Source organism: Oncorhynchus mykiss, chromosome 13 (genome assembly GCF_013265735.2).
Source record: "Oncorhynchus mykiss isolate Arlee chromosome 13, USDA_OmykA_1.1, whole genome shotgun sequence".
Taxonomy (NCBI): Eukaryota; Metazoa; Chordata; class Actinopteri; order Salmoniformes; family Salmonidae; genus Oncorhynchus; species Oncorhynchus mykiss.
In genome coordinates, this window is record NC_048577.1 from 53,025,086 (window position 1) to 53,047,373 (window position 22,288).

General features: G+C 42.9%; 1 protein-coding gene across 2 annotated transcripts in view; it reads left to right on the forward strand.

The window, feature by feature from the left end:
- LOC110539012 (voltage-dependent T-type calcium channel subunit alpha-1I-like) overlaps positions 1–21,853 on the forward strand; it is a 139,043-nt gene extending 117,190 nt beyond the window's left edge. Inside the window, exons 31-35 of one of the 2 annotated variants that reach the window (XM_036941471.1) lie at positions 8,589–8,744; positions 11,193–11,327; positions 13,591–13,777; positions 17,751–18,019; positions 18,380–21,853. In XM_036941471.1, the coding sequence (XP_036797366.1) occupies positions 8,589–8,744; positions 11,193–11,327; positions 13,591–13,777; positions 17,751–18,019; positions 18,380–19,075 (1,443 nt within the window). In that variant the 3' untranslated portion in view covers positions 19,076–21,853. Of the gene's footprint in view, positions 1–8,588; positions 8,745–11,189; positions 11,328–13,590; positions 13,778–17,750; positions 18,020–18,379 lie in introns of both variants that reach the window. The other variant, XM_036941470.1, reaches the window with a different exon arrangement.
- The last annotated feature ends 435 nt before the right edge of the window (positions 21,854–22,288 follow it).

A 22,288-nucleotide genomic window follows, 5' to 3' on the forward strand; every position in this document is an offset into this window, starting at 1 on the left:
TAAAGAGGAAAGGTGGAGAGAGAGAAGTAAAGAGGAAAGGTGGAGAGAGAGAGGAAGTAAAGAGGAAAGGTGGAGAGAGAGAGAAGTAAAGAGGAAAGGTGGAGAGAGAGAGAAGTAAAGAGGAGAGGTGGAGAGAGAGAAAAGTAAAGAGGAAAGGTGGAGAGAGAGAGAAGTAAAGAGGAAAGGTGGAGAGAGAGAGAAGTAAAGAGGAAAGGTGGAGAGAGAGAGAAGTAAAGAGGAAAGGTGGAGAGAGAGAGAAGTAAAGAGGAAAGGTGGAGAAAGAGAGAAGTAAAGAGGAGAGGTGGAGAGAGAGAAAAGTAAAGAGGAAAGGTGGAGAGAGAGAGAAATAAAGAGGAAAGGTGGAGAGAGAGAGAAGTAAAGAGGAAAGGTGGAGAGAGAGATGTAAAAAGGAAAGGTGAAGAGAGAGAGAGAGGTAAAGAGGAAAGGTGGAGAGAGAGAGAAGTAAAGAGGAAAGGTGGAGAGAGAGAGAAGTAAAGAGGAAAGGTGGAGAGAGAGAGAAATAAAGAGGAAAGGTGGAGAGAGAGAGAAGTAAAGAGGAAAGGTGGAGAGAGAGAGAAGTAAAGAGGAAAGGTGGAGAGAGAGAGAAGTAAAGAGGAAAGGTGGAGAGAGAGAAGTAAAGAGGAAAGTTGGAGAGAGAGAGAAGTAAAGAGGAGAGGTGGAGAGAGAGAGAAGTAAAGAGGAAAGGTGGAGAGAGAGAGAAGTAAAGAGGAAAGGTGGAGAGAGAGAGAAGTAAAGAGGAAAGGTGGAGAGAGAGAGAAGTAAAGAGGAGAGTTTGAGAGAGAGAGAGAAGTAAAGAGGAAAGGTGGAGAGAGAGAGAGAAGTAAAGAGGAAAGGTGGAGAGAGAGAGAAGTAAAGAGGAAAGGTGGAGAGAGAGAGAGAAGTAAAGAGGAGAGGTGATGCTCAGTGATTGGAGGGGAGCTGAAGGAAATGCCCATGATGAGAAATCAATGTTTACTCCTTTAAGGCAATACAATTCACAGCATCACTACGGCAGGTGTTTCCTTTACTGTGACACTTGTAATGGGATTCCAGACCTGGCAGAATGTGTTATATACAGACCCGTGCCTGTTTTATACACAGTATTCTAGTTATTCTAGACCCTGTGGATTCCACTGGTCTTCACTGTTTGTGACAATAAAAAAGACTCGTAGACACACTTCATGTAATATAACAGGCTTTTAAAATTCAATATTGGTGCACAATTTCTACGAAAGGTATGCAAAAAGCACTCTTTTTGTGGAATGACCCATGTAATGATATTGGTGGTGATCTCTCTGTGAGAGAAACAGAGAAAGAGAGACACTCTTTGACATCATCCTTAGCTCTGTGAGAGAAACAGAGAAAGAGAGAGACTCTTTTAGCATCATCCTTAGCTCTGGCGTCTTCCCCAATATTTGGAACCAAGGTCTGATCACCCCAATCCACAAAAGTGGACACAAATTTGACACCAATAACTACTGTGGGATATGCGTCAACAGCAACAGCAGAAAATCCTCTGCATTATCATTAACAGCGAACTCGTACATTTCCTCAGTGAAAACAATGTACTGAACAAATGTCAAATTGGCTTTTTACCAAATTACCGTACAACAAACCATGTATTCATCCTGCACACCCTAATTGACAAACAAAATGGGACAATATAAATATATATAGAGAGAGAGAGAGACAGAGAGAGAGAGACAGAGAGACAGACAGAGAGAGAGAGACAGAGAGACAGAGAGAGAGGAATTAACTGAAGGGCGCATGTTCTCACCAGGTGGCCAACACTATTGTTGTCTAGAAAAATAGAAATGGCCTTATTATCAACCTATTAGGACTCAGCCATAGTCATTCAGGCGTGTGCCTGCGTGGTGGGCGTGTGCCTGCGTGGTGGGCGTGTGCCTGCGTGGTGGGCGTGTGCCTGCGTGGTGGGCGTGTGCCTGCGTGGTGGGCGTGTGCCTGCGTGGTGGGCGTGTGCCTGCGTGGTGGGCGTGTGCCTGCGTGGTGGGCGTGTGCCTGCGTGGTGGGCGTGTGCCTGCGTGGTGGGCGTGTGCCTGCGTGGTGGGCGTGTGCCTGCGTGGTGGGCGTGTGCCTGCGTGGTGGGCGTGTGCCTGCGTGGTGGGCGTGTGCCTGCGTGGTGGGCGTGTGCCTGCGTGGTGGGCGTGTGCCTGCGTGGTGGGCGTGTGCCTGCGTGGTGGGCGTGTGCCTGCGTGGTGGGCGTGTGCCTGCGTGGTGGGCGTGTGCCTGCGTGGTGGGCGTGTGCCTGCGTGGTGGGCGTGTGCCTGCGTGGTGGGTGTGTGCCTGCGTGGTGGGCGTGTGCCTGCGTGGTGGGCGTGTGCCTGCGTGGTGGGCGTGTGCCTGCGTGGTGGGCGTGTGCCTGCGTGCGTGCATGTACATGGGTGTATGTGTTCCTTTGCTATTTCGTAACACAGTCATTCAGGGCCTACTCCAGTGCTGTTCTTAACGACCCACACACACTGAGGAATATCTGGACTCTGTATAGATGTAGTCTATTGTTATATAATGTATAGTGATGGGGAATAAATCGATACAGGTACATATCGGGATATTATCGTATTGATACAGTGCCTTGCGAAAGTATTCGGCCCCCTTGAACTTTGCGACCTTTTGCCACATTACAGGCTTCAAACATAAAGATATAAAACTGTATTTTTTTGTGAAGAATCAACAACAAGTGGGACACAATCATGAAGTGGAACGACATTTATTGGATATTTCAAACTTTTTTAACAAATCAAAAACTGAAAAATTGGGCGTGCAAAATTATTCAGCCCCCTTAAGTTAATACTTTGTAGCGCCACCTTTTGCTGCGATTACAGCTGTAAGTCGCTTGGGGTATGTCTCTATCAGTTTTGCACATCAAGAGACTGACATTTTTTCCCATTCCTCCTTGCAAAACAGCTCGAGCTCAGTGAGGTTGGATCGAGAGCATTTGTGAACAGCAGTTTTCAGTTCTTTCCACAGATTCTCGATTGGATTCAGGTCTGGACTTTGACTTGGCCATTCTAACACCTGGATATGTTTATTTTTGAACCATTCCATTGTAGATTTTGCTTTATGTTTTGGATCATTGTCTTGTTGGAAGACAAATCTCCGTCCCAGTCGCAGGTCTTTTGCAGACTGCATCAGGTTTTCTTCCAGAATGGTCCTGTATTTGGCTCCATCCATCTTCCCATCAATTTTAACCATCTTCCCTGTCCCTGCTGAAGAAAAGCAGGCCCAAACCATGATGCTGCCACCACCATGTTTGACAGTGGGGATGGTGTGTTCAGTGTGATGAGCTGTGTTGCTTTTACGCCAAACATAACGTTTTGCATTGTTGCCAAAAAGTTCAATTTTGGTTTCATCTGACCAGAGCACCTTCTTCCACATGTTTGGTGTGTCTCCCAGGTGGCTTGTGGCAAACTTTAAACAACACTTTTTATGGATATCTTTAAGAAATGTCTTTCTTCTTGCCACTCTTCCATAAAGGCCAGATTTGTGCAATATACAACTGATTGTTGTCCTATGGACAGAGTCTCCCACCTCAGCTGTAGATCTCTGCAGTTCATCCAGAGTGATCATGGGCCTCTTGGCTGCATCTCTGATCAGTCTTCTTCTTGTATGAGCTGAAAGTTTAGAGGGACGGCCAGGTCTTGGTAGATTTGCAGTGGTCTGATAGTCCTTCCATTTCAATATTATCGCTTGCACAGTGCTCCTTGGGATGTTTAAAGCTTGGGAAATCTTTTTGTATCCAAATCCGGCTTTAAACTTCTTCACAACAGTATCTCGGACCTGCCTGGTGTGTTCCTTGTTCTTCATGATGCTCTCTGCGCTTTTAACGGACCTCTGAGACTATCACAGTGCAGGTGCATTTATACGGAGACTTGATTACACACAGGTGGATTGTATTTATCATCATTAGTCATTTAGGTCAACATTGGATCATTCAGAGATCCTCACTGAACTTCTGGAGAGAGTTTGCTGCACTGAAAGTAAAGGGGCTGAATAATTTTGCACGCCCAATATTTCAGTTTTTGATTTGTTAAAAAAGTTTGAAATATCCAATAAATGTCGTTCCACTTCATGATTGTGTCCCACATGTTGTTGATTCTTCACAAAAAAATACAGTTTTATATCTTTATGTTTGAAGCCTGAAATGTGGCAAAAGGTCGCAAAGTTCAAGGGGGCCGAATACTTTCGCAAGGCACTGTATATTGTTTTGGCTGTACCTGCACCAAAACTCCACTCTATTTTTTCCTTCATACCTCGTTCTCCATCTTCTTTTTAAATAGGGAGCCAATTTGTTTTCAGCACTTTTATTTCCATGACTCATCAAAGAAAGCTCATTTTCTCATGTCTCTCTCTTGTCCCTATGCAGCAGATATATGGTGAGCAATATGTTTGGAACATCGGATCGCCAAATAATTACAGTATCGCATCACAATATAGATAGAATCATGAGAAGCGCAATACATATTGTATCAGCACCTAAGTATAGTGATGATATCTTATCTTGAGGTCCCTCCCAGCCATAGTTATATACGTATCCTGTAGATATATTTTATGAGCCAGGTTCATTTTGGTAACGATGAAGGCATAGTTAGACTGAGCAAGGACTATAACCTGTTGCTAATGGCAAACACTTTTAAACAACAGCTGCCTTCCTACATGTAAAACATTGGCTGGTGATTGGCTGTGTATGTGGGTTACTGTATATGTGGGTTAGCAGTGTTAGACAACGGCTGCAGTTTATGTAACTATAACACTGACGGTACACTTTACTAGATTTTTCCATTGCTGAAAAGAAAGAATAAATTGAGCCTGTGGATTTAGCATCCTATGACCCTGTTTCCTTAGTACTGTATGTATTTAGGGTAATGTTTCTTAGTGCTGTATGTATTTAGGGGAATGTTTCTTAGTACTGTATGTATTTAGGGGAATGTGTCTTAGTGCTGTATGTATTTAGGGGAATGTTTCTTAGTACTGTATGTATTTATGGGAATGTTTCTTAGTGCTGTATGTATTTAGGGGAATGTTTCTGAGTGCTGTATGTATTTAGGGGAATGTTTCTTAGTACTGTATGTATTTAGGGGAATGTTTATTAGTACTGTATGTATTTAGGGGAATGTTTCTTAGTGCTGTATGTATTTAGGGGAATGTTTCTTAGTACTGTATGTATTTAGGGGAATGTTTCTTAGTACTGTATGTATTTAGGGGAATGTGTCTTAGTACTGTATGTATTTAGGGGAATGTTTCTTAGTGCTGTATGTATTTAGGGGAATGTTTCTTAGTACTGTATGTATTTAGGGGAATGTGTCTTAGTGCTGTATGTATTTAGGGGAATGTTTCTTAGTGCTGTATGTATTTAGGGGAATGTTTCTTAGTACTGTATGTATTTAGGGGAATGTGTCTTAGTGCTGTATGTATTTAGGGGAATGTTTCTTAGTGCTGTATGTATTTAGGGGAATGTTTCTTAGTGCTGTATGTATTTAGGGGAATGTTTCTTAGTACTGTATGTATTTAGGGGAATGTGTCTTAGTGCTGTATGTATTTAGGGGAATGTTTCTTAGCACTGTATGTATTTAGGGGAATGTTTCTTAGTGCTGTATGTATTTAGGGGAATGTTTCTTAGTACTGTATGTATTTAGGGGAATGTGTCTTAGTGCTGTATGTATTTAGGGGAATGTTTCTTAGTACTGTATGTATTTAGGGGAATGTTTCTTAGTGCTGTATGTATTTAGGGGAATGTTTCTTAGTGCTGTATGTATTTAGGGGAATGTTTCTTAGTACTGTATGTATTTAGGGGAATGTGTCTTAGTGCTGTATGTATTTAGGGGAATGTTTCTTAGTACTGTATGTATTTAGGGGAATGTGTCTTAGTGCTGTATGTATTTAGGGGAATGTTTCTTAGTGCTGTATGTATTTAGGGGAATGTTTCTTAGTACTGTATGTATTTAGGGGAATGTTTCTTAGTGCTGTATGTATTTAGGGTAATGTTTCTTAGTGCTGTATGTATTTAGGGGAATGTTTCTTAGTGCTGTATGTATTTAGGGGAATGTTTCTTAGTACTGTATGTATTTAGGGGAATGTTTCTTAGTGCTGTATGTATTTAGGGGAATGTTTCTTAGTACTGTATGTATTTAGGAGAATGTTTCTTAGTACTGTATGTATTTAGGGGAATGTTTCTTAGTGCTGTATGTATTTAGGGGAATGTTTCTTAGTACTGTATGTATTTAGGAGAATGTTTCTTAGTACTGTATGTATTTAGGGGAATGTTTCTTAGTGCTGTATGTATTTAGGGGAATGTTTCTTAGTGCTGTATGTATTTAGGGGAATGTTTCTTAGTACTGTATGTATTTAGGGGAATGTTTCTTAGTGCTGTATGTATTTAGGGGAATGTTTCTTAGTACTGTATGTATTTAGAGGAATGTTTCTTAGTACTGTATGTATTTAGGGGAATGTTTCTTAGTACTGTATGTATTTAAGATAATGTTTCTTAGTACTGTATGTATTTAGGATAATGTTTCTTAGTACTGTATGTATTTAGGGGAATGTTTCTTAGTACTGTATGTATTTAGGGGAATGTTTCTTAGTGCTGTATGTATTTAGGGGAATGTTTCTTAGTACTGTATGTATTTAGGATAATGTTTCTTAGTACTGTATGTATTTAGGGGAATGTTTCTTAGTACTGTATGTATTTAGGGGAATGTTTCTTAGTGCCTTATGTATTTAGGGGAATGTTTCTTAGTACTGTATGTATTTAGGGGAATGTTTCTTAGTACTGTATGTATTTAGGGGAATGTTTCTTAGTACTGTATGTATTTTGGGGAATGTTTCTTAGTACTGTATGTATTTAGGGGAATGTTTCTGCAGAGAAGAGCACATTTATGGGCCATGTAAGCACAGGTGGATAGTCACTAGATGGGCATGCAAGAATGGACAAGAGCAGTTTGTTAGTGTTTGGAACTTCTGTCCTTTGTGACAAGGCGAAATAGTGACGACTCTATCTCTGCCTGTGTGGTTATCTGGTATTAGTGAATGTCTTTCAACGGCATTTCAGCCAATCAGATTTCAGATTTCTCTGAACGTGTTTTAGAATGGTTTATTGTTATGTAACTGTTAGTGTTTTGGCTATAGGGGAAACAATGAAAGCACCGCTATCAAGGTGCCATTATCAACACAAGGAATTATAGATTTTCTTAGTGAAAATAACACTTGTAGAAATTACAGCAGTTGAGGTAATATGTGGCCAATTCAGTTGCTTTTCTTTTTACTATTTTTCCAGTCAATCTAATTGCACAGAAGAAGTATTACAGAACAACTATTTTGCTGATGAGATTCAAGATAGAAAATCATATAATAAAGTTTAGATAGATTACTACTTCATTGTATTAATGTAATAACAGTCTGCCATCTCATTTAGCTATTGAACATCTAATAGAGACATGTATCAAATCTATCACAGATTTCACTAGGTGTAGGTGTTACTAGGTGTATATATCACTAGGTGTAGATGTCACTAGGTGTAGATGTTACTAGGTGTAGATGTTACTAGGTGTAGATGTTACTAGGTGTAGATATCACTAGGTGTAGATGTCACTAGGTGGAGATATCACTGGTGTAGATGTCACCCGGTGTAGATGTAGCTATGTGTAGATGTCGCTATGTGTAGATGTTACTAGGTGTAGGTGTAACTAGGTGTAGATGTCACTAGGTGTATTTGTTACTAGGTGTAGGTGTTACTAGGTGTAGATGTCACTAGGTGTAGGTGTTACTAGGTGTAGATGTCACTAGGTGTAGGTGTTACTAGGTGTAGATGTTACTAGGTGTAGGTGTAACTAGGTGTAGATGTTACTAGGTATGGTGTAACTAGGTGTAGATGTCACTAGGTGTAGATGTTACTAGGTGTAGATGTTGCTAGGTGTAGGTGTAACTAGGTGTAGATGTTACTAGGTGTTGATGTCACTAGGTGTTGATGTCACTAGGTGTAGATGTCACTAGGTGTAGATTTCGATATGTGTAGATGTCGCTAGGTGTCGATGTCGCTAGGTGTCGATGTCGCTAGGTGTAGGTGTCACTAGGTGTTCAGCCCTATGCTGTGATTCCTCTATGGATTGACCCTTTGTAGCTGTAAGTTAACCCTATAATATATCTACATTGATGTTACCATGTAATAACTGTGTTCCAGGATATGATATAATGAACTATGTAATAACTATGTGTTCCAGGATATGATATAATGAACCATGTAATAACTATGTGTTCCAGGATATGATATAATGAACCATGTAATAACTATGTGTTCCAGGATATGATATAATGAACCATGTAATAACTGTGTTCCAGGATATGATATAATGAACCATGTAATAACTGTGTTCCAGGATATGATATAATGAACCATGTAATAACTATGTGTTCCAGGATATGATATAATGAACCATGTAATAACTGTGTTCCAGGATATGATATAATGAACCATGTAATAACTATGTGTTCCAGGATATGATATAATGAACAATGTAATAACTATGTGTTCCAGGATATGATATTATTAACCAAGTAATAACTGTGTGTTCCAGGAGAGTCAGTGGCTGGACAGTGTGTCTCTGCTGATTAAGGACTCATTTGAAGGAGAGATGCTGATGATTGACAACCTCTCTGGATCTGTCTTCCATCACTACTCATCTACCTCTTCTCCTGTCTGGAAGGACTGTAAGAGCCACCCACAACTAGAGGTAAACACATGAACCATGCATATGTAGACGCACACACACACACACACACACACACACATACACACACACACACACACACACACACACACACACACACACACACACACACACACACACACACACACACACACACACACACTATCCCTGTTGCTAGTTGTGTCCATCACAATGATAAAGTGTAACGGACCACTCTGGAAAGTAATAACTGGGATTTGAACCTCTTCACCTGTCACTCTTCCTCTCTGCCTGACTGCAGATGCTGTCAAGCTATCAATCTGTCATCTCCTCCTCTTTTACATGCTCCACCCATCTCTGATTTATCATGTCATTAAACTATCTCCCTCTTTTTCTCTCTCTATCCTGACGTCTGTGTTTGTCTTCCAGCTATCGTGTGTGTGTGTGTGTGTGTGTGTGTGTGTGTGTGTGTGTGTGTGTGTGTGTGTGTGTGTGTGTGTGTGTGTGTGTGTGTGTGTGTGTGTGTGTGTGTGCGCGCGTGTGTGTGTGTGATTGTTGTGCCCCAGGGCATGGAGCGACAACAGCAACACTGATTCTTATTTAAACCTATGTTAAGGGGACAGTGGGCATGTCTTGGTGCATTAAGACATACACCATATATACAAAAGTATGTGGACATTCCTTAAATTTGTGGATTCGGTTATTTCAGCCACACCTGTTGCCGACAGGTGTATAAAATTTAGCACACAGCCATGTAATATCCATAGACAAACATTGGCAGTAGACTTGCCTCACTGAAGAGCTCGGTGACTTTCAACGTGGAACCGTCATAGGATGCCACCTTTCTAACAAGTCAGTTTGTAAAATGTCTGCCCTGATAGAGCTACCCCAGTAAAGTGTAAGTGCTGTTATTGTGATGTGGAAACGTTTTGGAGCAACAACAGCTCAGCTGCGAAGTGGTAGGCTACACAAGCTCACAGAACGGGACCACCGAGTGCCGAAGTGTGTAACGCGTAAAAATCATCTGTCCTTGGTTGCAACACTCACTACCGAGTTCCAAACTGCCTCTGGAAGCAACGTCAGTACAAGAACTGTTCGTCAGAAACTTAATGAAATGGGTTTCCATGGCCGAGCAACTGCACACGAGCCTAAGATTACCATGCACAATGTCAAGCGTTGGCTGGAGTGGTGTAAAGCTCGCCGACACTGGTGCAGTGGAAAAACGTTATTTGGAGTGATGAGTCACGCTTCACCATTTAGCAGTCTGACGGACGAATCTGGGTTTGGCGGATACCAGGAAAACACTATCTGCCCCAATGCATAGTGCCAACTGTAAAGTTTGGTGGAGGAGGAATTAGGGTCTGGGGCTGTTTTTCATGGTTCGGGCTAGGCCCCTTAGTTCCAATGAAGGGAAATCTTAACACTACGGCATACAATGACATTCTAGACAATTCTGTGAAGTCCCTTTCCTGTTTCAGCATGACAATGCCGCCGTGCACAAAGCGAAGTCCATACAGAAATTGTTTGCAGAGGTTAGTGTGGAAGAACTTGACTGGCCTGCACAGAGCCCTGACCTCAACCCATCGAACACCTTTGGGATGAATAGGAACGCCGACTGCAAGTCAGGCCTAATCGCCCAGCATCATTACCCGACCTCACTAATGTTTTTGTGGCTGAATGGAAACAAGTCCCTGCAGCAATGTTCCGACACCTAGTGGAAAACCTTCCTAGAAGTGGAGGCCGTTATAGCAGCAAAGGGTGGACCAACTATATTAATGCCCATGATTTTGGAATGTTCGACTAGCACGTGTCCACATTCTTTTGGTCATGTAGTGTTTACAGGGTCTGTTTGGAAACAACCCAACAAGGGACTTGTGATAGTTAGGGCCCTAAGCTTCTCCTGACAACATCAGGGGCCTTTATCTCTGTTTCTCTGAACACATTCCATTCTCCCAGTCTATTTTCACCACCTTCTATCTCTCTCTGTCTTGCTCCCTTTTTCTAATTATCCCCCCCTTCCCTACCTCTCTCTCCCCTCCTCCCTCCTTCTCCCCTCCTCCCTCCCGCTCTCCTCTTGCCTCCGGCATACTGCAGTGGTAATTTACTGCTGTATATGAGCCGTGAATCTCTCTTTATGAATCTCTTTGTCTCACTCACCCACAGGCACATGTTCATATAACGGCCCCTCCCTCACCCCATTGGATTTCAATTGTCTCTGGTTTGTGTCCATTCTCTCTCTTAGTTTTAGATAACTTTCTCTCTCTCCTTCACTTTCCCTTTCCCCCTTTTTTTCTCCATCACTCCTTCCACCTCCGTCTCTCTTCCCCTCTCTCTCCCCCTCTCAATCTCTCTCTCCCCCTCTCTCTCCCTCTCTCACTCTCTCTCCCACCCTTCTCTCTCTCTTTCCCCCCTTCTCTCTCTCTCCCTCTCTCTCGCTCCTTCTCCCCCCTCTCTCCTTCTCTCCTCCTCTCTCTCTCTCCCCCTCTACAGCAGATCCGGCTGGCAGAGATAGAGCAGGCATCTCTGAGGTCAGACCAAATGTCAGACAAGTCTTCGTCTCCGGCCCTACCTGATGACCTCAGCCTGGACGACCAGAGTGTCCACCAGCTGCTGGTGCGGGAGGGAAAGGTAGAGATGGAGGGGTTATAAATGGGAAGGGGGTTTTGGAGGACAATGGAGGGGGTTGAGAAGTGGGACTGGGTAGCAGACCTGGGTTCAAATAGTTTTGAGCATGCTTTAACCATCCTGCAGTACCAATAAGACAAGGTCTGCACTTTAGAAAATAAGATGTTAAATACTAGTTGAACCCAAGTCTGAGGATGAGGTGATAGAGGGGGTGGACAGTGGGTGCCCTTGGTCTCCAGTACAGAAAGAATACTTGCGTTCCAATAAAGGAAGCATGGCACAAAGTTCCAGGGGCATAAGAATACATCCTGAATCCTGCTGAAGCTCTAATCTCCTGTACAGAGACCTTCAGGAATTGAAATCCATTCAGTCCACTGCCTCCCCTCTGGACTGTGAGGGCTATCTTCCTCTTTCTCCTCTACTACATCGTTCCTCCCTTTCCTTTACCCCCCTCCGGCAATTACACCTCTGTCTGCCCCATCCCTCGCTATCTTCCTATCATCCCTCCCTGTGCGTTATCCTTCCCTCTAGTTGTTTGATGCTAGTAGGAGTGTGTGGGGGATTGTGTGTTTTATACACATTTTACTATACTTATGTGTCATGGTTCCTCCTGGCACCAGAGGGCGGTCTAGAGACTTTTATTGGACTGTGTCTTATTATTTCATGATTGTTTCCCCTGTAAGAGAGGTGTGTTTTCTGTTGAATTCAGTTTCCTGTATGTTTCCCCTGTGTGAGTTTCGAGTGCTGGTGTTTGTTGTTTTTGGTAAAAAAAAATTCTGTTTCGTTACATTCTCCATTATTCAAGTTAAGTATTTAAGTTTTTCCCAAGACGCTGATTCCTGGTCTGGTTCATTCTCTGCTCATTGGTTCAATTTGCCTCACAAGAATAGTAAGACTTAGCTGTTTGTGTGTGTGTGCGAGCAAGCACGAGAGACAGAAGTAGGCCTTAACCAACTAATGATCCAAATCAGAAAAGAGCTGTTAAATTCTACAACCAACTAAAAGGAAGCGATTCCCAAACCTTCCATAACAAAGGCATCACCGAGATGAACCCGGAGAAGAGTTCCCTTAGTAAACTGGTCCTGGGGCTCTGTTCACAAACAGAGCCCCAGGACAGCAACATAACTAGACCCAACCAAATCAGAAAAAAAAGATAATTACTTGACACATTGGAAAGAACTAACAACAAAAAAACAGAGCAAACTAGAATGCTATTTGGCCCTAAACAAAGAATACACAGTGGCAGAATACCTGACCGCTGTGACTGACCCAAACTTAAGGAAAGCTTTAACAATGTACAGACTCAGTGAGCATAGCCTTGCTATTGAGAAAGGCTGTGAAAGGCAGACCTGGCTCTCAAGAGAAGACAGGCTATGTTGCACACTGCCCACAAAATGAGGTGGAAACTGAGCTGTACTTCCTAACCTCACGCCAAATGTATGACCATATTAGAGACACATATTTCCCTCAGATTACACAGATCCACAAAGAATTTTTAAAACAAATCCAATTTTGATAAACTCCTATATCTATTGGGTGAAATACCACAGTGTGACATCACAGCAGCAAGATACGTGACCTGTTGCCACAAGAAAAAGGCAACCAGTGCAGAACAAAGACCATTGTAAATACAACCCATATTTATGTTTATTTATTTTTCCTTTTCTACTTTAACTATTTGCACATAATGTGACATTTGTAATGTCTTTATTCTTTTGGAACTTTTGTGAGTGTAATGTGTACTGTTAATTTTTATTGTTTATTTCACTTTTGTTTATTATCTAGTTCACTTGCTTTGGCAATGTTAACATGTGTTTCTCATGCCAATAAAGTCCTTAAATTGAAATGAATTGAGAGACCGAGACCTTCCGGCTGTGTCCAGATAGCACACATGGCTACCAGGGTTGATGTGGGCCATAATCAGTCATCTAGAAGGGATTTGAATCAGAAGTGCTCATAGCTGATAGTAATATCCAGATGAAGGTCCTAGGGAATCACTTTTAGCGTGTATTTTATTACACTTTTATCTGAACCAGGAAGTCCATTGCAGATAAAGAATCTCTCTAGATAAAAGAGACTCCTTCTTTTCCTCAGAGACTAAGTGTGTATGCTAGCAGGCTAGGAGCTTGGACGCTAGCCGGCACTCCCTTCAGTAATAATGAAGTGCAGTACTGCACCCTATTATGCCCCACTCCACATTTAATTATAATAACAGACAACATAAACAGGTACAGTGTGTGTCAACATGTGTGTTTTCTCCCCTCAGGAGGAGAGGGGCAGTGACTCCCAGGGTTCAGAGGAGGCTGGCGGAAGAGGGGACTCCTTGACCCAGGCCCAGACAGGGGGGTCGAGGCACTGCAGGGCCCACAGTTCAGTAGCCGAGGAGGGGGCTCCACTCCTGGTGGAGGTGGGGGTCCATCAGAGACACAAGACCCCATCCCACCACAGCCCTGGTGAGTCCAGTCATACCCTCTGCTCCAGCCTTTCCAGCCTAATGTGTATTGCTGTATATGTGTGTGTATATCAGCCATTGAATTAGTCCATATATATATATATATATTTATATATACATATTATATATATATATATATATATATATATATATATATATATATATATATATATATATATATATATATATATGGACTAATTCAATGGCTTGCAAAAGTATTCACCCACCCTTGGAATTATTCCTATTTTGTTGCCTTACAACCTGGAATTAAAATATATTTTTGGGGGGGTTGTATCTTTTGATTTACACAACATGCAACACCTTGAAGATGCAAAATATGTTTTATTGTGAAACATATAAGAAATTAGACAAAAAAACTGAAAACTTGAGCGTGATTAACTTTTCACCCCTCCCAAAGTCAATACTTTGCAGAGTCACCTTTTGCAGCAATTACAGCTGCAAGTCTCTTGGGGTATGTCTCTATAAGCTTTACACATCTAGCCACTGGGATTTTTGCCCATTCTTCAAGGAAAAACTGCTCCAGCTTCTTCAAGTTGGATCGGTTCCGCTGTACAGCAATCTTTAAGTCATACCACAGGTTCTCAATTGGATTGAGGTCTAGGCTTTGACAAGGCCATTTAAATGTTTCCCCTTAAACCACTCGAGTGTTGCTTTATCAGTATGCTTAGGGTCATTGTCCTGCTGGAAGGTGAACCTCTGTCCCAGTCTGAAATCTCTGGAAGACTGAAACAGGTTTCCCTCAAGAATTTCCCTGTATTTAGCGCCATCCATCATTCCCTCAATTCTGACCAGTTTCCCAGTCCCTGTCGATGAAAAACATCCCCACAGCATGATACTGCCACCTCCATGGGATGGTGTTCTCGGGGTGATGAGGTGTTGGGTTTGCGCCAGACATAGCATTTTTCTTGATGGCCAAAAAGCTCAATTTTGGTCTCATCTGACCAGAGTACCTTCTTACATATGTTTGGGAAGCCTCCCACATGCCTTTTGGCGAACACCAAACATGTTTGCTTATTTCTTCTTTAAGCAATGGCTTTTTTTGGCCACTCTTCCATAAAGCCCAGCTCTGTGGAGTGTATGGCTTAAAGTGGTCCTATGGACAGGTACTCCAATCTCCGCTGTGGAGTTTGCAAATCCTTCAGGGTTATCTTTGGTCTCTTTGTTGCCTCTCTGATTAATGCGCTCTTTGCCTGGTCCGTGAGTGTTTGTGAGCGGCCCTCTCTTGGCAGGTTTGTTGTGGTGCCATATTCTTTCCATTTTTTAATAATGGGTTTAATGGTGCTCAGTGGAATGTTTAAAGTTTCTGATATTTTTTTATACCCAACCCTGATCTGTGCTTCTACAACTTTGTCCTTGATCTGTTTGGAAAGCTCCTTGGTCTTCATTGTGCCGCTTGCTTGGTGTTGCCCCTTGCTTAGTGCTGTTGCAGACTCTAGGCCTTTCAGAACAGGTGCTGAGATATGCTGAGATCATGTGACAGATTATGTGACACTTAGATTGCACACAGGTGGACTTTATTTAACTAATTAAATGACTTCTGAAGGTAATTGGTTGCACCAGATCTTATTTAGGGGTTTCATAGCAAAGGGGGGAAGACATATGCACGCACCACTTTTCTGTTTAAAATATTTAAAAAAGAATGAAACAACCTTTTTTTTCACCACTTTTGACTATTTTGTGTAAATCCAAATAAAATCAATTTAAATTACAGGCTGTAATGCAACAAAATAGGGAAAATGCCAAGGGCGATGAATACCTTTGCAAGGCACTGTAAAGTATATCTTATGTTTTCACATTATTGAGCCAAACCTGCAATAAAATCTTTAAATCGGTGTATGCAACCAATAAACGTTTATTTGATTTGAACTGAGCTGAGCTAAGCTGAGCTGTACATAGCCAGCCCATCACAGTGCAGGTTGGTCCTACACTCTTAGAAAAAAGGGATCCAAAACGGGTCTTCAGCTGTCCCAATTAGAGGTCGACCGATTAATCGGAATGGCCGATTAATTAGGGTCGATTTCAAGTTTTCACAACAATAAGCCAAGGTAAGTTGCTAGCTAGCATTAAACTTATCTTATAAAAACAATCATTCATAATCACTAGTTAACTACACCTGGTTGATGATATTACTAGATATTATCTAGCGTGTCCTGCGTTGCATATAATCTGACTGAGCATATAAGTATCTAAGTATCTGACTGAGTGGTGGTAGGCAGAAGCAGGCTCGTAAACATTCATTAAAACAGCACTTTTGTGCGTTTTGACAGCAGCTCTTCGTTGTGCGTCAAGCATTGCGCTGTTTATGACTTCAAGCTTATCAACTTCCGAGATGAGGCCCGTGTAACCGAAGTGAAATGGCTAGCTAGTTAGCGCGCGCTAATTGTCGTTGTGTTGCTGGTTCGAGCCCAGGGAGGAGCGAGGAGAGGGACGGAAGCTATACTGTTACACTGGCAATACTAAAGTGCCTATAAGAGCATCCAATAGTCAAAGGTTAATGAAAGACAAATGGTATAGAGGGAAATAGTCCTATGATTCCTATAATAACTACAACCCAAAACTTCTTACCTGGGAATATTGAAGACTCATGTTAAAAGGAACCACCAGCTTTCATATGTTCTCATGTTCTGAGCAAGGAACTGAAACGTTAGCTTTCTTACATGGCACATATTGCACTTTTACTTTCTTCTCCAACACTTTGTTTTTGCATGATTTAAACCAAATTGAACATGTTTCATTATTTACTTGAGGCTAAATTGATTTTATTGATGTATTATATTAAGTTAAAATAAGTGTTCATTCAGTATTGTTGTAATTGTCATTATTACAAATACATTTAAAAAAATCGGCCGATTAATCGCTATCGTTTTTTTGGTCTTCCAATAATCGGTATCGGCATTGAAAAATCATAATCGGTCGACCTCTAGTCCCAATAGGATAACCCTCTTTGGTTCCAGGTAGAACCGTTTTTGGTTCCAGGTAGAACTCATATGGGTTCCATGTAGAACCCTGTGGGGAAAGTGTTCTACATGGAATCCAATAGGGTTCTACCTGGAACCAAATATGTACTACTTGGGAACAAAAAGGGTTCTTCAAACGGTTCTCCTTTGGGGACAGCTGAAAGAACCCTTTTGGTTCTAGATAGCAGTTTGTTTATTTCTTGAAGAGTGTATTCATGGGTTGCACCTCCGTCGCTCGGTTGCATCATGACATTGTTATGAACGTTCTCAAGCCGCTCTCTGCCATAGTGGTGCCCGAAAGTCGAATGATGCCCAGTCATTCTGAAAGGGGCCTAATGACTGTTTAATCTAAATTACACTATAGTGGCCTGGAAATACTATGACGTTGCTACAGAAGGCAAATAATTAGTAGGAAACATCTTTGCCATCATTATCATGTCGTAAAGTGTACTTTAGAGAGATGGCAATGTTGCCATTAGCTAGCGACGTTAGCTAGCTAAAATCCGGTCCTGGCCCTGCAATTTTAGCTAGTTATCTAAAGTTATACTGCATCTTAAGTCAATCTGGCAACATCATAATGATGACAACAGGTTTTCCTACTAATTAGTTGCTTCCTTTTGAAATGCCATCTTGTTTCCAAACCACTATAATGCACTTTAGACTAAATCTTCATTCATCTTCATTAGCTCCAATTGACAATGTATTAAGTAAAACATTCAGTCGGAACCAGGCCCTGAATAGAATCTTCAGAACAGCATTGTAATGCAATGTGCAATCCATGAATAGAGTGAATCAGACATCACAGTACAGTACAGTGGCAATGTTGCTCTCCCTGGAATGATGTGCATTATTTGCATGGTCTTTGTCAGTCTAATCATCAATATCAGTAATGACTGTTTATCCCTACAGGCTAAATGGATTGTATTTATGTGGTGTTTCACTCGGGATCTAGATGGAATAGTATATTTGCCTTACAGCCTTTCTCTCTGTCTCCAGGTGGCACCTCCTGCAGTAGCACTAAGGCAGGAGAAGGATCAGATGAGGGAGGAAGAGGAGGAGGAAGAGTAGGGGCGGCCAGTGCCTCTGGTTCTCCTGCTCTTATCCGTCTGCCAGCGGAGTTCTTCCACCCCGTGGCAGCAGCGGCCCTGCCGGCGCCCCCCAGGGCCAGAGTAGGGCGGCCCTCACGGGGCCTCAGACTCACCTCCCCGGCCTCCTGGTCCTCCCTGCGCTCCCAAGGAGCCCACAGCCGGGTGCTCTGCACGCAGGTAAGACCAGGCCTACTGTATGTACTGTATGTACTGTATGTAACAGATACCAACACACTGAATAATGTCATTCCTGTAGGGTCTAATGTTAGATCGAGAAATGTATACAAACCTCAGGCTTCCCTCTGATTGGCAAATGTATGTGTCCACCCCCTTGTTATCTTTAATGAGTGTCCGCCACACTGTTTGGTGCTGTTATGACCCTTTTGTGTTGTACACTGCCACCAGAGCAACCAACAGACTGTACAGTACACATTGCACAGCCTACAGTGTAGTCAGTCAAACATTGACTCTAATGTTGTTATTTATTACAATATCTCACTCCACATCTCCACCCTGCCCCTCTCGCTCTGCCCTCAGTGCCCGTCCCATAGTGACTCGTCTCTGGCCAAGGGGAGCTCCGATGGCAGCCTCCAGACCACCCTAGAGGAAGGACTCAGCTTCAGTGTTTCGCCCCCTCAAGACCTGGTGTCCCCCCTCCCTCCTCTACCCCTGCTCTGCCCCCTGCTCCCTGAGGACCCCACCAGCTGCCCAGCAGGCCAGACTCTGAGACCGCGGCCCAGCCCCTCGTCAGGCCCTGCCCTCACCCTCCAGGCCACTCGGGGCCACCAGCGGAGCCAGAGCAGCGGCAGGGGTAGCATCAGCCCCGGCTACACCCGGGAAGACTCCATGGACCCCGTTCCATGTGACCTGGAGGACCTGGGCATCGGGATCAGTTTGTCTATCGGGGGGTGTGGCTCCAGCCAGGCGGGCAACAGCGAACACTTGTCGGAGACGCTAAGCAGTCTGTCGCTCACATCGTTGCTCTCGCCCGCCTCCCTGGCACCCCCGGGGGTGAAGAAATGCAACAGCACTGGGAGCTTGAATCAGAGGGCGAGGAGGGGGGAGGGGAGACAGATCCTAGGGTTGGAGTTGGACCACCAGGGCTTCCTGGCCAACCCTTGGGGAGAGAGTGGGGGAGGCAGAGGAGAGGAGGGACAGTTGGGAGAGGCGCCGGACCTCAAGGGGAAAAGCTCAAGCCAAACAACAGTAGGGTCCTGTAGTAAAAACAGATGAAGCCTGAATCCCTTGTTGTCTACTACAGCTCCTATTAGGATTCATCAACCCCTTACTGTTCCTCTCCGTCCCCCTCAGGCAGAGAGAAGTTTGACGTTTTTGACAACGTGTGATGTAATCCAGTGAATTCCTATAACCAAACCCCTCCCTCTCGCTCTATAAATATTTGTTTATGACCCCCCCCCTGTCCCATTTTGTGCTACCCTGTGGCAGTGGTTCAGGTGTGGAGGGTCAGAGATCAAACGGTGGAAGGTTAAAGGGGATTACAGGTGTGACACCTGTGGTGGGGGTGTGGGGGGCTGGGATGGACCCCCCATCATACCCCTGTGGAGGAGAAGGACCCCCAGAGGTGGAGACAGACCAGGAGGGCTGCATCATCATATCAGGGAGATATACATAGAAGATGTAGCCAGAGACAAGCTGAGACAGAGATGTAACGAGAACATTTTGTCTGAACGTCGTTCCTGTTTTCCTGTTTGTTTTCATTTTTTCTTCGGCTTCACAGAAGTTTAAAATGCAAAAATAGAATATCTAACAAAACTGAGCTGATCAAGCCAACAGATTTGATTTATTTTTCGGTGTGGCTGTAAATCACAGTGTAGTAGGAGGCTGTATGTACGTTGCAGTGTAGAATGAGCCTGAATGTACGTCACGGTGTAGGAGGGCTGAAGCCAGATCTGTTGTGGTAGACGGAGGCTACAGGTCCTTGTGTGTGGAGTGGAAGAGGGGTGAGGAGGTCTAGGTTGAACAGAGGTAGTGTAGAGGTCACCTGAGAAGGAGTTGTTATAGTGGAAGAGCTGAGACTTAGGTAGCAAAAGCATGCGTTAACTTATCATCACCATCACCTAACCCCTTCCCTCCATCGGTACTTTTCACGAAGGAGTGTGTGTGTGTGTGTGTGTGTGTGTGTGTGTGTGTGTGTGTGTGTGTGGGTGTGGGTGTGTGTGTGTGTGATAGTACAACAGGAAAAAGAGAGACAGAGAGATAGAGACCATACTAAGATCCCACTCCTGCATGCAACAGTTTGTGAAATAGGCTCTTTTATCCCAACGTCACTCACTCAGAGAGAAGGACAGGGAGTGAATGAGAGAGACAGGACAGCCTGCTATATCCACTCACAGTAGCAAAGCATCTCTGTCAAAGACACTGACCCTCTTGAGACAAACAACCTGAGGAGACGAGACGAGCACCATTCACTCTGGGAGATGAAAACTTCACACCTGCATACAGTTGCTTCACAATGGAAGGTGTGTGAAATTCAAACCTGTCACTTCTTTCTCTTTGTCACTTTGCCAAAGTAAGAAAGGAAGAATATATCCGAGATATGAATTCCAGACCAATAGAACCTCCTAGAAGATGGAGGCGGTTTGCCTGCATGATGGAATTATTGCATTTTACCCAAGAGTTTTAATATATATACCGAAGTGTATCAAGATGTCAATGTTGAGATGATAATTATAAAGTGGTTTCTATTCCAATATTTTTTTAGAATACAGAATAGGAGCGTGACAGTGTTGTCATGACTTTGTCCTTAACCTATACCTTACCCGTACGATTTCTCGTATAACTTATTGTCGAAAACCATTTGTCTGCAAGTGGCTTTCAGTTTTATAATGTGGGGTTAAAAATATATCATTTTTATTATTAAAAGTGTGTGGAGAGAACAACCAAGCAAAAAAATGTAAATAAGCTCTGTGCGCTGAAGAAAAAGTTCCCTTGGGGACACGTAACTTTGGGAATTTCGGTTCCTCCTGGAATTTTGGATTTTGGAATCCCAAATGAAGACCAAAGGAGGGAAGGGCCATAATTTCGCAGCACAGGAGAACATTTCCTAATCACAGACATTCCCGGGACGAACAGGGAACGTTGTCGCTTAGCTTAGCCTCCTATGCTAACACCAAGATGAAAAAACATTGCTGATCTTTTTGAAAGCTTTAATTTGAGTGTCATACCAATACATGATGACATATCTAATTATTGACACATCAATGTTCCTTAGCATGGTTATGGGATTGCAATAGGATGCTTCTCCTTGTTTAAAAGATACGCAATTCACTCACCCCCTCTATCTCTCTCTCTAACACACATCTGTAGTAGCAAACCCTAGTTTTGATATCAAGCTGTCACTGTAACGATGAATAAACATTGCATCTTTTCCCAACCTTTTGGTATGCCACTCAGTACATCTGAGATGAAGTGGCCATCTTAGCCTGACCTAGAATACACTTTTGTATCCCTGGTGGGGTTTTTTGGGGGGAGGGTTCTCATTGAGGTGATGAGCAAAGTTCGGTTTGACCTGTTTAATGAACTTCATTGAAATTTAATTGAATCACTGGTGATTGTCTTTAACATGTTTGGAACATGTGGGATATCAGTGAGTGATTATTGCTATGGGTTGTCTGTTACTGTAACTTCAGGAGATGCCACTTTATTATTATAGTCCACACCTGGACCGTCTTGGTTAATGGTGGTGGGAATAGGTAGAAGCTGCCCCTAACCACTGATACAAGGTCAGATATTAGTTCATCCCCTTAATCTTTAAGGTTAGAATAAAGGGTTGGGTAATCTGATTCTAGATCTGTGGTTAGGGGCGACCTCAACCTCCAGGTGTAAAACATGAGCGTGTGGGTTGACAGGAACCATAACGTGACCTTGAAGGGCTGTTTTAGCTTCAAAGATGTTCTCATAAATGACCAGATAAATCTCTAAGTCAATGACTATGGCATCAAAGGTAAGCCTAACGGCACAGCAATAAATGTTCTTATGTGTTTGCCCTGAGTACATGATGTCATAGTAGTTCTTATCTCACCACAGTATAATTGTAGCCTGTTGTATCATGTCCTTTTTCTGAGAAAACAATAATGTCATTGTGGAGTTTTTCTGCCTTCTGAACTAACAGCCACTAACAGAATACATTTCTGACTTTCCGGAGACCAATCAGGAGAGAGCTGGGCTGCCATTGGATCAGATGAACACGAGGTAATTTAGAACTCTGGGTCGAGAGATCAAACCACTAGAGAATAAAGTGTACATATGTCAACAGAGGAATAACCAGTGAGATGGTACAGTACTTTAACACACAACATGCTGCAATGGACAGTGCCTGGTGTTGAGGTGTGTAACCTACAATATAAATCTGTACATAATTTTTAATGTATGCTATGTTATCAACAATAATGACAACACCTAAAAAACATGCAGTTTGTTGAGACT